Below are 15,083 nucleotides of genomic sequence, written 5' to 3'. Positions count from 1 at the left end.
ACAGATCCATGTTTGAATCTGTGAAGCTGGACGCTACCAACGGCAAAAATCCCAGTCCCAGATAAAACACAAGCAATTTGTTTCTCCAACATTTTGGATTCCGTTGAAAAGATTTAGTGTAAGTTTCTTAAAAAAGCATTTCACAATGAAATCAATCTTTGTGTATTTCGTGTAAGGGTGTGTCACCAGTTTTGACTCTGAAAGTGTTTTGAAAACAGCGTTTGGTTTTGTGTTCCCATGGATTTTTATAAAAAAAGATTGGTGGGTTTGATTTTGATTATCCTTATTTCATTTACCAGAGCTATTATATAGGAAACAATTGTACAAACACAATATCACACCACATGATGTTCCCATCTGAAAGTGCAGATCTATTCTTTTCAGAAATGGGTCTGTATTTTTCAGAGAAAATGATTAGGTCTTTCACCAATTTATAAGATGAATCCTTATACCTTTGGATGAATTCAGTGTGAAATCCAATTTCCGGAGGCACCGTTAACATTAGGATGAAGTTGTTAAAAGCATAGCAACCATTGATGATTAATGGACATGACTTCTCATGGAAGATTTTGCCAAACAGGGTCGTCTCTTTTGTCGTCTCAATTGTTTTATATCAATTCAGCAAGAACTCAGATTGTCATACCATTTGTCAGCCTGCCTGAAAAAAATGACACACTGACTTCTTAAACTTACTTTCTGTGATTACCAAATAGAAACTAAAAATCACTTATTTTTTCCTCCATCTTCATAGCAAAACTTTCTGCTGTGTATGATTGATGATTGGATTGAATCAAAAAGCTTTTCTCTCTCATTTTACCACAAATTATATTACATACTATACTATGACTATCTTTTGGCTTATATGTCATACATTACTATAAACTTTTCATTACTTTTTTTTTTTTACATACTTTTGTATGCATTCTTCCATGTTTTTCTGACACACAATAAAATAAGCATTTTATGACTTTCTTATGACTATTTAAAATAAATGTCTGGTTTTACAGCTGTTTCTAAGGTCCCTATAATTTCATTTATTTATTGTAACACTGACATTTGGAAAATTATGAAATGGCTGTTTGAATCATATCACATGTACAACCAGTGAACGGAAGTGACTATATTTGGACTGCAGAGGACTGATGCTGTGGTAGAGACGGCGTATATGTTATGATGGCGACCCGTCAATCACATGGGAGCGTGCAGCTGTGCACTTCTGGTCTGAACAGGGTGCAAAATAACTTCCATTCTCATTGCCATAAGGTCGCCCTCTGGTGGTGGTGCTCAAAACCTGCTGATGAAGAACTGCCTTCAAAATGCTTCCATGTTAAAATGCATTGATTACATTTTTTTTTTTATTATAAAAAAAGTACACAACATTATGAAAAAAACAACATAAAAACCTGTTTCTGGCTAAAAGAGGACTGGATGTGGCAGATGGTAAAATATATTTCTGCAATGAGCCCACTTTAAATCAGGTTGCACAGTGAAGGACCGTTTGAACCAACTACCTGCTAAAGTACAAAATGTTTAACAAGCAAACGATGTCCCTCGTCACCATTGTTGTCCTCTTTTACATCACGAACACACTTACAGTTCATACATTTACACGTATATATACAGTACAGGGCAGAGAATATGGAAGAAAAAAAAAGGAATGAAAAGAAAACAGTTTCTGTTCCGTTCAGCTCAAGTCCAGTTTCCTCGTTCACAGATGTTCAATTGTAGAAATCAAAATGAAAGAAAAAAAGGGAATTTGATATGGAAGTGCCCAGCTTTACACAGAGCTGTAAGGCACATGAATGATGCGAGGAGGATTTAAAATTAATTTCTCACAGCTACACAGGGATTGTAAAATATAAAAAACGACTGATCGGTTAATTTGTACCTTTGAGATTCTGTTTTTAAAGCTTTGTTTGAAACATCTTAAGTGGCTAAAGTGTGACTGAACAGCTCCTCGTGTCTTGAAAGATGAGATAACGTTCTCGCGGTTCTCCAATGAGTGCCTTTACAAGTACACCGAAATCTGTCACACAGGGCTCCAAAACTAACTAACTACTGTTAAATTTCAGGGGGTTAACATTAGAGGACGCCCAAAACATTGTGTTTTTTTAGGCCACTTTATGAGCTGTGAAAACAGATATTTCCATGGCTGATTCAGTTGGTAAAAAATAGTTGTTATACAAACTGTTGCAGATGACATTTTTCTCTTTCAAAATTCAAATACATTGGATTTCTAATATAACATGAACAAGATAACAAGTAAAAAAAATAAAAAAATTAAAGAAAATAATATGCTATTAGCAACATCTTCATGTGCTCATACAGAAAATGTGTTTTTTTTTCATCCTTATGACAAGTTGACAATGTTGTAAATTCAAAACAACAACGTATATCACCTGTAATCCTTCACATGACACCGTTTATGTTTCAGTGTCCAGCATTATTAAAGTATCTGTAATTTGGCCTCACCCTGTCTGTTACAATATCTGACTGACCCACATAGAAATGGGAATACCGCTATAATGAAGGTGTGCTCAGGGACATTATATACAAGGGGCAAACATCACGTTACTGTTGTGATGAGTAGGAACGCCCCTGACGTCATCGTGGATGGAGGCTGATTTAAGAAAGAGAACCTAATGAGTAGAAAGAAAGGAGCTTGGGAGTCTTTCAGTCTTTCCAGTAAAGTTTCTGTTCAGTCTGCAATGACGATGTGATGTTTGGAGAAAACGAAACAGAAGGCTGTGAGGAAAAAAAAAAGCTCTGCTCCTTTCGTCCTCACGGGTCAAATTTCCACGTCGCTCTCTTTGTCGTTGTCGTGGTCGCCGTCGTAGAATTCGTTGGCTGCCTCCGGCCTGAGAGAGCGACATTAAGGACAGCCCGTTAGGAAACGTTAATGCGGTCGGATTGATCTTTAATCGAACATGTGTTGCACTCATCTTAGCCCCCTTCAGGCGTACTGACCTGGTGTAGCTCTCCTCGCCCCCCCTCTCGTCGGGGTCGGGCTCGTCGGTGCGCTCGTAGCTCAGCATGTCGGAGGGAACGTCGTGGATCTGGACGCTGGGCGCGTGGTTCAGCATCTTCAGGTTCTCAAACACCGTCTGACGGATCTGCTCCAGGTACTACATCCAAACATATATATATACATATATATATATTATCTTTGTGTCCGCATCAAACTACTGTAAATTGTCGAGGCGCCCGGTGATGCATCTCGAAACGAGTATGCTTTGGTGTGGGACGACGTCTCACCTGTCTGGAGTTCTGGTTTTCTATCCGGGTGCTCACATCGGGATGCAGCGTGAAGTCTGGAGCAAAGTACTCAAAATACTCTGCAAAAAATGCTCAACAATAAGCTCTACTCCACAAAAAACACAACAGTCTGATATTGAAGCCATTTTGACCAACAACAAAACAAAAAGACAATGAGGTGCTTCGTAGGCGAATAATCAGAATATCTGAACGCCTACAGTATAGTATGTCAAAGCACAACTCACCGCTATAAGGCAGCTCATCGCTGATGGATTCATCCAGTAACAGAGAGGTCTCAAAGGTCCTACGGGGCGGGACAAAACAAGACATTATTTTAAAACAACACAGCCCATAACATGAACACGTAACCTTCACATGTTTTTGTAGGAAACTTACCAGCAGCGAGCCACATTCCTCACAGTGTATCCTCCTCCTCCCAGGACCAACAGAGGAATCTTAAAACTCTTCACAAACTCCACACAGTCACTGAACGACGGAAAGCAAAGCACACACAAATACAAAAGTTAAGAAAAATGCCTATTGTTATGGCTACGTTAAACTCTAAACATGACCTAATTGCAGTGTGTTGGCGCTGTGTATACACTGTAAATAAAAGTGTCAAAACAAGTCAGTGTTTACAAAGACAACCCATGTCACACTGTTATTAATAAGAGAGAGAAGAAGAGAGGAATGACTCATGTTTGAGCTTCATATCCTTGTGGGAAGCCCGTTTATACAATATTGCCATATTTCATCTTGTTGAAAATCACTTTATGTCCGTCGCTTTAAACCAGTTTACCTCCACAGGTACGTCAGCGGTACATCTCCTTTTACTTTCGCTTTGTGTAACAGGCCACTGACATTTAACTTTAACTAGGGAACGGTGATTTAACACAAGTGAGTCTCACCCGTGTCCTCGTATACTGAGGTTGAAGCAGCCCAGTCTGTCGCAGCCCAGAGAATCTGCTCCGCACTGGGATGGAGAAGAACACACAGGCGTCATATACGTCGCTCCTCATACGGTCAACGTGCAGCCTTAACGTCTGATAACGTGACGAGTTCACTTCTAAATGATCTACAACACACGTAGCCGAGACGAGAATAGTGACGAACATACCTGTAGAACGATGCAGGTCGGCTGGTAGAAATCCACCACCTGTTTGATAACTGGCTGGAACAGCTGCCGGTAGCCTGTAACACACACAAACAAACACACACACACACACACACACACACACACACACACACACACACACACACACACACACACACACACACACACACACACACACACACACACAAACACACACACACAGATGTTTGCTGTTGAAGCTCACAGCAGTATGAATCTTCAGAGCTACTGTCTCTTTGTTGTTTTAGACAATAGTTGTTACGTTACAATAATTAAAACTGTGCAGGAAGTGAACTCACTCTGGTCATCGATGCCGTCTCTGAGAGGAACGTTGAGGCAGTAGTACCGCCCGCTCTCTGCTCCCACCTCATACATGTCACCTGCAGAAAACACACATACGGTATCAACACACACACACCTATACAGAGACTACACAGTGACAAAATGTAAATGTTTGAATGATTTAATACATACTATACTGTGACTTTTTGACTATTATAACCTTTTATGAAAAACTATACTACGACTTTATATGAAATACTACGACTTTTTATGAAATACTACGACTTTTTATGAAATACTATTCTATGACTTTTTATGAGGTATTAAATTTAACGATTCCTGCATATTGAAGCAGCTCAGATAACATAGTTTGTCTTATTCAATAAGCAAAACGTGCACATCAAATATTTCCCTATTGCATAGTTTTCCATTCATTGTCTTAGCTGTACATGTCTTACATTCAAAAAAAGAATGTATGAACAAATAAATCAGTTGTTTTTCTGTGCAGCGATTACAAACAAAAAGTTAAACTGCCATGCAGTCGAGTGTCACTTTCAGAAGACGTTCAGAAATGTCCAGGCTGTAAACACCTTCCAAACTTGTGTTGAGTGCTTGGAGCGAATCGTACCTGTTCCCGGGAAAAAGTAGTTCCCGTATTTGTGGAAGGACACAGTCATGACGCGGTCGGTCAGGTAAAAGGCTTCCTGTACGCCGTCGCCATGGTGAATGTCTATGTCGATGTACAGAACCCTAGGGTGGTATCTGTAACACACACACACACACACACACACACACACACACACACACACACACACACACACACACACACACAGTTGTAAAGAGAGAAACAGACACAGCAAACAGCTGATGAAAGTTCTTCAGAGGAGAGACGTCTCTTACTTTAGTAGCTCCAGAATACTGATGACGATGTCGTTGACGTAACAAAACCCAGATGCCTGCAGAACACAGAAAATGATTTGAGTCCTTTAACCATTCACATCTAAATGTGAATTAATGAAAACAATATACAGCGCTTTCTTCTCACCTCAAATTTCTTGGCGTGATGCAAACCTCCGGCCCAGTTGATGGCAATGTCACAGATCTGGAATATGAAGCAGAATCCCTCTCAATTAAAGTTTACAAGATCAACATTCACTCCGTGTCGCCGTCTACCGGTAGCTCTGCAGTCGTTTCATTTCAACAAAGAGTGGTGTCCATTGATTAAGGCATCATCTGCTACACACATATTCATCTGAAATTTACACAAGAACTCTTCTAAAGCCGTTGCTGTGCTGCTTGTTACAAGGGAACTGCTTAAATGGCACAGAGCGTTGGTTTCCACTGACGCAGTACTGACTTGAGTTGTGCGATGGCATGCGTGTCTCACCTTGTGGTTGAGCTGTGTGGCTCCCTGTAAGGAGGCTCCTGTGTATCTGGAGCAAAACTCAAAAAGACCTGGAAACACAGGGCTGACAACAAAACACACAGGCACAACATATTTTAGTTATGGTTTAGTCCGTCCTCTAATAAAAGTTATAGATGATCTGATATCAATGAATTGCAATAGTGTGAATTTTAGCCACAAGAACTTTCTAAAACTATGGTGTTTCTATGAAAAAGAGTAAAACTCACCAGTCGTCTCCCACGTTGAACGTGTTGAGGCTCTTGGTGAAGCCCTGCATGTTATTGGGGCTGACCTTCTGCAGGAAGTCTATGTAGTCTTCAGAGTGGAACCGACACATGTCGTGCTGAGACGCTTTGTATGGCTTGAACACCTGATGAACAAAAGGAAAATTGAAAAAGTACAGTATGACATTCTGTGTTAGCTATTCTCAGGATTTTGGTGTTTTAACAGAAACTGTTATTTCAGCGAGTGAAGCATCTGCAGGCTCTGAACCCGTGACACTGAGGTCTCTCTGTGCCGCTCACCATCATTTTCTTGTAGAGTCCATAGTGCAACACCAGACTGTGAGTCAGAGACAAACGGTGAGGCTTCATCGGGTGGCCAGCACCTGGAGGAGACGGACAGATTCCTCTTTACAGCACAGATATCTCACTTACGCATTCAAAGTGTATTAGAGCGACTTCATCATTTGGATTTCATTACAACACAGCACACTGGGGCTAATGCATTTGCATAGTAAATCACTGCTGAAAGAAGGATGTGGTTGTTTTTGTTCTTCCACTAACAACAAACACTAGAATACTAGAACTGCAAGAATACTATTATTTCTGTATGGGAAGTGTGCAGTTATACAGACTTTTTCTCTCTTTAAAGATAATACATGTGACGCAAACGTTCCATAACATCACATCGTACATCATGTGTTTCTATACTGTTTCCACATTCTTCATATTATTCAGCGCATACAGTACCAGTCAAAAGTTTGTTCACACCTTCTCATTCAAGAATATATAAAAAATATAAAACATATTCTGGTTTGTTGAGCATTTGTTTGTTTACCACATAATTCCATATGTGTTCCTTCATAGTTTGGATGTCTTCAATATTAATCTACAATGTAGAAAAAAATTAAAAATAAAGAAAAACCATTGAATGAGAAGGTGTGTCCAAACTTTTGACTGCTACTGTATATATATATTTTTTTATCAGTTCCAACGCAGGATTCGTCGCAGTTACGGTGTACTGGCGAAAGTTAACTGTACCTAGGATTACTGTTATTGCTGGCAAACCTGCAGCTACTATGACCTTTGAACGCGTTAACGTCACTGCAGGAACGACAGGCTGACATCAGCTATGACCGAGTGACACATGATGGGACATTTTAATGAATGGCAACACAGACACACTGTAACCTGATGTGTGCATTACGTAGTGACGGTATGGACCTGTGCTGTAGTGTCGACCTGCACAGCAGACGTCTTAATGCACACACGGAGAGAGAGAGAGAGAGAGAGAGAGAGAGAGAGAGAGAGAGAGAGAGAGAGAGAGAGAGAGCGTGCCATGCTACAAATAAAACACCCCCCCGCGTCCCTGGAGCTCTTAGCATGTAGCATGTAGCTCTAGCTGTAGCTCGCACTAGCACCCTTCCCCTTCGTAGGCCGGTTCAGTGCGATCACCAGACTCACCATAGTGAAAGTTGCCCACGTCTGGGTCATAAAAATAAGAGGTTCTATTGTTCATTGTGAAAAAAAATGTATCTTCTGACTCGTTTTCGAAAAAGAAACTACGATTGTTTCCTTGCTGCTATAAAACACACATTTTTTTCTTTCAATTAGCAGAAAGCCGCCATTGTAAACACCGACTCGCTTACGTCATCAGACGGGGACAGTCACGACGGAGAGGGGAGGAGGCGAAAGGAGGAGGCGGCTGAAAAAGAGTTACGCTACTTTACGTTACGTTACGTTACGTTACTTTACGTTACGTTACGTCTGAAATGACGTAATGTCGTAGCTTCCTGTTATTTGCCCTGTTTTGTTTAATTAAGTCGTTCTTTAAGCAGCATTTTGTGGCATAAAGTCAATGCCTACTGTGTTTGTGGTCATACACATTCATTACCCACATCTCACTTATATCTACACCACCAGTGTGTTTATGATTTAATTGTTTATTTATTTATAAGATATATAAATCTTTTTTCAGTTATTGTGGATTTTTTTATCTTTCTTACTTACTTACTTATTTCAAATACTTGTTTTTTTTTCTACTATGTCTCTTGTTTGCACTATAACAATGCTGCTGTAATCCTGTAACTTTCCCCGCTGCAGGACTAATAAAGGATTATTTTATTTTATCTTATCTTATCTTTACAAGAGCACGTTCCTCATAGATCTAGCCTCTCAGGTTTGTTCTCAAAGTGCAGCAGATTGATGCATTTTACTTTAGAATCTACATCATTTTCTTATGGTGGAGCGTGCCCCTTGAACCCCCTAAAGGATCCAAGGTCCACCCACTATAGTCTCATAAAATCCTGTGGGAAACACTGTATAGTTTGTTTAAAAAAAACCATGAAAATCCTTGATATAGTATGTATAAAGAGGTTTTAAAATAACATTGCATAGTCCATCAAGAAAGTCAGTCCATCACGAAGAATAACTTGAAAGTAAACGCCCTCCTCCATGATACTTTGCTCAGAAAACACTTGAATAAATTCTCTAAGAATCTGTCCACGATGAAGAACAATCATTTTCTTCACTCTTTCTCTCTGACTGGCTCATTCAAAAGACAGTACCTGAGAGAGAGGCAAGGTATCATCAAGACTGGATTGCTCCATCCCAGAGATGCTTTCTGTGTGGAAAGTTACAATGCCACTATCCTCTAGGATCCAAGGTCCACCCACTATAGTCTCACAAAATCCTATATGAAACACTGTATAGTTTGTTTAAAAAAAACCATGAAAATCCTTGATATAGTATGTATAAAAAGGTTATAAAATAACATTGCATAGTCCATCAAGAAAGTCATAAAAGTGTCCCTGTATTTTATGTCAAAAAAGTCATAATAAAGCAGCAGTTTGGTTGTCAGAAAAAAGTCATAGAATAGTATGTAGCAAAAAAGTCATGAAAGGGAACGTATGGTATGAAAAAGCCATAACAGGATTTGTGATATCAAGGTAAACAACACACCTGATTTAATTAATTATTTCAAAAACCTCCTGTGTAAGCAGACATTTTCCCAACAGTATCAAAAGTGCTGCCTGTTGTTGGCATACAGTCTCCTCCTGGACGAGTATGTTCAGTGTGTGGGATCTGTCCTCCTTCAAGTGGCTCGGCTATGAATGCAGAGGTGAGATATTTAGTAAGTTGGTATCAGTGTGTGTCAAAGGGCAGCAGGCAGATAAATATGCCGTCCTCTAACTTATGATTAACCCCTCTATAATACAAACACATATTATTTAACTCTATTATTTGTGTAAAAAGGGAGTCATGATTTGAATTAAAGTAGCTGAAGAGTGAGGCACATCGTTATAATTACCTAAAGATGTTTCATTTTGCCTCATCAACACTGATGAGATCAGTTAAGGTTTCATGCCTGAGGTTTACCTGAATCCACCTTTGTATTCCACTCAGCTGTGCAAAAGATTCACAACATTAAAGAATCTCGTAAATAGTTAAACACTTTGGCTTTTTTTTATGTGTTCCTGATCACTGCAGTGCTGTAACTCTCTAAAACAGACCGGGAGTAATAAAAGGTTATATATGCAAAACATTTTAAACATAAATATGTGCCCCTGGTGTGTTTACAGATCTCAAAACCTTTGTAAAAACCAGATAACCTTTGTAAAAACAGAGCTTTGCATCATATATATATATATATATATATATATATATATATATATATATATATATATATATATACGAGAATAGTATTAGCGGCCCTCACCTGCTCTTTCTTGGTCCCATTTGCAGCTTATACCTTATAGAGTTTACAAGCTTTTCGTTTACACAACACAAGTTACACTCCAAGACAAATGTTCTGTGTGATTCGTTACTGCCTCCATACTTGATAAAACGGATCAATCATTTTTTACACTGTCTGTAGCTGTTGACATAACTACACATGTAAGATGATCATGTTGTCGTAAACTATAACTTGTCCTCCATGTAATACTGTAATCATCTTGATGTTATTACATGACAGTATAACGTAACAGTGAATCTGCCATGTCTTACAGGTGATCTAAGTGACCCGAAGCTCTGCCTTGAGGCTTTTGTTTGATGAGCCGTTCCTGAACTCAACAGATTTTCAGTATGATGAACCGTCAGAGGAGAAGCAGCATCATGAAACTCCATTACCAGCTGACACAACCTCAGTATTCAAGCTACCCCTTCACTCTGATAAGACGACATCCTCTGAACAGTTTACCTTTTAAGTGTTAAATCTGCCCTTTCACATCCGTCACAGCTTCATTTAAAAGCAATGTGCTGGAGTAGAGATTAAAGGATGAAAACCATCACTGCTGGATTGCCTCAGACTTCTCTGTTCTTACCTGTGTGATGGTGGCTGTCTGGGCTGTTATCACCTGACAGCACATGGAGCACTGCTGGGCTAACACCTGTCAGATGAGGGCCACCATGAAGGAAGGAATGGCCTTTAATAAAAGCTGCCGTGGTCTTGACGTAATTCATATAAATTCCTATCTGTAAAAATAAAAAAAATTGGTACGGCGGCAAATTATTACAAGAAACCTATAATGTGCTTCTGAATCCTATCAACTATTTAAGAACTTTATTTACCTCAACTATTACTTTATTTATTTGTCTATACACGTAACAGATTTGTCCCGAGGATTTACTCAAATAAATTGTGAAACCAAGTTAAAACTTGTGATATGCCATACTGAAGAAGTGTCAATTCTGCAATCTTCAATGGCCCTATCTCCTGAAAACACAAGGTATTACAAACACAAAGTCTCAAAGTCAAAGCGACTCCTGGAGGGGAAACGACATTTTTTTATCTTATTGTGATGGCGAATTGATTATTTCGTTATCTACAAAGCTTGATTTCTCGCCATGATGGAGCAAGATACAAATGTTTCTGAGAAACCATTCAAGCCTGCAATAGATGGGTATTTGATACTCAACAAAAAAAAAAAGTATTCCCTTAGCAAGGGGGGCTGTAAATCTGGCACATGCTAATGTTCTGAAGGAGCACTGATGGAGGTGTGTGTTTGTTTAGGCGTTGAGTTCAAATAGCAACAATTCTTGCGGCGGCTGTGGCTCAGTGGAGAGCAGGGTCGTCCTCCAATCAGAGGATCGGCGGTTCGATTCCTGGCTCCGGCAGTCCATGTCGATGTGTCCTTGGGCAAGACACTTAACCCTGAGTTGCTCCCGAAGGCTGTGCCATCGGTGTATGAATGGGTGTGAATGATTAGAGAGACCCTGATGGGCAGGTGGCACCTTGCATGGTAGCCCCTGTCATCAGTGTATGAATGGGTATGAAAGGGTGAATGATTAGTAATGTAAAAGCGCTTTGAGTGGTCGGAAGACTAGAAAAGCGCTATACAAGTACCATTCCATTTACCATCTTAGTATAATATTAATTTAAGCTTATTGAATATATTTTTCATAGATAAATAATATTTTACCTGGCCTATCTGTGTCTTTCAGCTGTAATCATTTTTGTTCCTACTGAAGAAATGTGTTTTTGAAAAAAACCTAAAACTGACTCATTTCCTCAAACAGCTGGTCACTTTAGTTTTTAACAAAGTCTACTCAAACAGGAGAAAATAATTGATTTGTTGGCTTTTAGCTTTAATCAACAATTGGTGTGTGTGTCTAGTGCTGGGTGGCCAAACTATACTGGCTGTTTTTAAAATGTTAAATATTAAAAATTAAACTGGAATACAACATATCTCTAAGAAATTCCACTGTATGTTCATTGCACATCATAGTTTAAACACTTGATGTTGAATAATTAAAGTGACATTTTTTCTTGGCACAGAAACCAAAGGTTTATCATTTTTGCCTGCTGTGTTTGTTACATCTTGATATTAGACAGATTTGCATCATACATTTACTTTTGCATCATATGCTTTTGAGTGGGCCCTTGGGCCATCACTGTAAAAAAAGGTGACAAACTTCAATAACATTTTGAAGTAGTTTAACTTTTCAAATATTGTCTTTGAATTCATCCAATTTAGAATTTTTTACTTGTTTTAACTTTATCCATGTTCTCCAAGTAACTTAAAACTTAAACTTTTTAAGGCTGTATCCACTTATAATTAGTACCTCAAGTCACTTCTGATCACACTCAGTATGATGTTTCATAACTGATTTGTCAATAGATTACATTAATGAAGTTCACACATATCTCCATTTTGGTTTGCATTGTTTTTATTTGGACCAGAGAAAAGACAATGTGACTCCAAATGAAAAGACACTCCATCTTGTAACTGTCTTCATATAAGAAGAAGTAAGGAATAGAACTTTAACCTTATTGTAACTCATGCTCGGAACTCAAAAAATAAAACTAGGAAATGACAAACCTATCTCATTATACTGAGTAAATAATAAAAAAAGAGTTTATTTAGTATAACTAATCATACTTTGCAAATGAGTCTGGTGTAACGTTAACATGATCTTTGACTCTCTCACTTTTTTTGAAACAAGAGACTAGCTTGATTTATTATTATTTAATGCTGATAATTTATGTTTACTTAGTCCTGACAACTTGTAACTTTTGTTCAAGCCATAGTTGTTTTTAAGTGTGAACAGAAACCAATATAGGTATTTGGCAATTTCTGCCTGTGTATACTTGATGTATTTACAGACTCACACATAACATCATCATATTTTAAGTGGGCACTTAAAGGCCTTGTTAGAGTTCTCAACGTATTGAATAATTAAAAATGAAAAATAAGAGCAGCGGATACAGAGATACTTTTTGTAACATGTGGGCAGAATAATAAATGTCATGTCAACCTGAAACTGTCCAGTAGAGTTGCATAGTTATTTTGGCTCTATTTCAAATGGGATTATTTACATTGAGAATATCACCAGACTAATAAATATGAAATTCACTATGATCCAGTCTACTTTATTTGACCTGTTGAATTCTTTAAACTTATTTTAGAGGCCAAAAGTGCCAATATCTTGCTGTGGGTAGGTTACGGAACCACCTGCTATTTTTAGAACGCTCATTGACTGTTTACACTTAGAACTGAAGAACATCAGTCTGTGTCATAGAGCTTCCAATTGTAGAACTCCCATGTTCTGACTGACACTGGAACAGCTGGCTCACCTTCATTTCCAGGAGTTTTGAGAGACACACGCACCTCAAAAAGCTGCTTAACACTTTACTAAAGTTTTAGCTAGGAAAAGATCAGCAACCATGTCTGGACTACCTTGCTGTCGACGAAAGGTTTGTTTTACGGTTTTACACTGTTAATATCAAGTTATACGTCAGAAATATTAGTATTCCTTTGACATCTCTGAAGTTAGTTTATTTTACATTTTATTATTCTGACAATTGCAATTAAATGTATTCATTTCTCTTTATCCAATTAAATGTGTTAATTTCTCTTTATCCACGACAGAAACATTCGACTGAAAAAGTCGTGAAGAATAGGAGCAGACCTCACTCCATCTCTCATGAAAGGTAAGTGCATTTTTCCATGAAGACAGTAAACTGGATAACTAGACAAATAGAGACAGCTGTATGATGTAATGTAATCTGTAGTGATGTTGTACTAGACTAGGCCTTAATGGGATATTTGTTTGATATCCCAGTAAACCCTTGTTTCAGATATTTTGTTCACATCATTTACATCTAGGATATAAATAAGCAAAACATACCTTAAATTATCAACTGGGAAAGTATCATGGTTATATCTATTTGTTAGTATTTTATTTTATCCTAGTCACCTGTAGTGCCTTGCAAAAACTACAGAATTTTAAAAGAATATCTTCATGAGGATGTTTTCTTAAAATTTGTTTTTTTTCTCAGACTCTGAGGCAATAATCTCCATTAGGACTTACATACACCAAACTTTCCAATTTAATTTCAATCAAAATTGCAAGGGGTTTGTAATTATACCATTTATAGTCAGATTTATAGACCATTTTATAAGCTTCTTTATTATGTCTGTGGCCAGTATTTTTTATTTCTGTTATGATAAAAAGAGATATCTGAAATTCACTCTGTTAAAACGTTTGACTCCTAAGAGATAAACAAAATGAAACAACACTTTAAACTTGGCTTTATCCAATATTCATATTTCTGTTCTGGAAATTTATGCAGATTAGCATTTATTTGTTAAGAGGTCTCATTTCCATATTTAAACATACATATTCAGTAATCAGTTACTGTCAATTAGTAACTGAACGTATTTTTTTGTTGGTAAATGAATAAATAAGTTGTCTAACAGTTTCAGCACTACACTGCTCACCAACATGCTGTATTCACTATAGAGAGTAATGAACCATCCTTGTTAATGAAGTCCGACTGTGTTTGTGTCTCTCACTAGTGTCACCGTCTCAGACGCTCCTGCTGCCAAGCCCTCAGCAGAAAACCATCAAGAGGGGACTCCTTGGTGGTACAGGCTGTTTGGACAACCAGTGGTATGTTTCATGTTTTTATTTAGACTTTTAAAACAAAAGATGCTTGACACGGTTTATTCTAATGTTTTTTTTTTTTTACAGAAGACAGACAAACGTCCAAAGGAGCCGGTGGGAGATGAGAGTGGACAGCGATCCGGCCCACAGCAGAGGTAAGGAAGCCCCTCCTCCTCCCACCAACAGAGCCTACAGAGTCAGCAATAGTCGCCACACTGTGTGTCAGCCTGGTCTCCTAAAAATAACGTTTCCAAACAACAAAACTGCATTGTTAATTATGTTTCAAGGGAAACAAGTTTTCTCCCGGATTACAAATTTATTTAAATTTTTTATTAACGAATACATTTCTAGTCATAGTCCAAGGAAGTAGGTGTTAAAAGACACAGGACTTTCACCC

General features: G+C 38.2%; 1 protein-coding gene across 2 annotated transcripts; it reads right to left on the bottom strand.

The window, feature by feature from the left end:
- Window positions 1–1,305: 1,305 nt before the first annotated feature.
- Window positions 1,306–8,032, bottom strand: hdac3 (histone deacetylase 3). Of its 2 annotated transcripts, none has more exons than XM_054597272.1 (15): window positions 7,945–8,032; window positions 6,599–6,681; window positions 6,302–6,444; window positions 6,057–6,138; window positions 5,715–5,771; window positions 5,570–5,625; window positions 5,298–5,431; window positions 4,687–4,767; window positions 4,373–4,446; window positions 4,164–4,228; window positions 3,652–3,741; window positions 3,501–3,559; window positions 3,256–3,335; window positions 2,968–3,125; window positions 1,306–2,858 (listed from the first exon to the last, which is right to left on the bottom strand). In XM_054597272.1, the coding sequence occupies exons 2-15, from the start codon at window positions 6,665–6,667 to the stop codon at window positions 2,789–2,791; spliced, it is 1,218 nt and encodes a 405-aa protein (XP_054453247.1). In that variant the 5' UTR covers window positions 6,668–6,681; window positions 7,945–8,032; the 3' UTR covers window positions 1,306–2,788. The 2 variants fall into 2 exon arrangements, with proteins under 2 accessions (XP_054453247.1, XP_054453246.1); XM_054597271.1 differs by lacking the exon at window positions 7,945–8,032 and adding an exon at window positions 7,760–7,937.
- Between the last annotated feature and the right edge of the window lie 7,051 nt (window positions 8,033–15,083).

The sequence above is a fragment of the Anoplopoma fimbria genome, chromosome 4, assembly GCF_027596085.1.
Source record: "Anoplopoma fimbria isolate UVic2021 breed Golden Eagle Sablefish chromosome 4, Afim_UVic_2022, whole genome shotgun sequence".
NCBI classification, from domain to species: domain Eukaryota; kingdom Metazoa; phylum Chordata; class Actinopteri; order Perciformes; family Anoplopomatidae; genus Anoplopoma; species Anoplopoma fimbria.
The sequence above is the reverse complement of the archived record's forward strand: the minus strand, read 5'-3'. Positions and strand labels throughout refer to the sequence as shown.

Coding starts and splice junctions, on each gene's coding strand:
- hdac3 (XM_054597271.1), bottom strand. CDS start 7,814: ATGAACAATAGAACCTCTTATTTTTATGACCCAGACGTGGGCAACTTT. Junction 3,336..3,500: donor CGATGAGCTGCCTTATAGCG/GTGAGTTGTGCT, acceptor CATTTTTTGCAG/AGTATTTTGAGTACTTTGCT. Junction 2,859..2,967: donor GGCGAGGAGAGCTACACCAG/GTCAGTACGCCT, acceptor TCGCTCTCTCAG/GCCGGAGGCAGCCAACGAAT.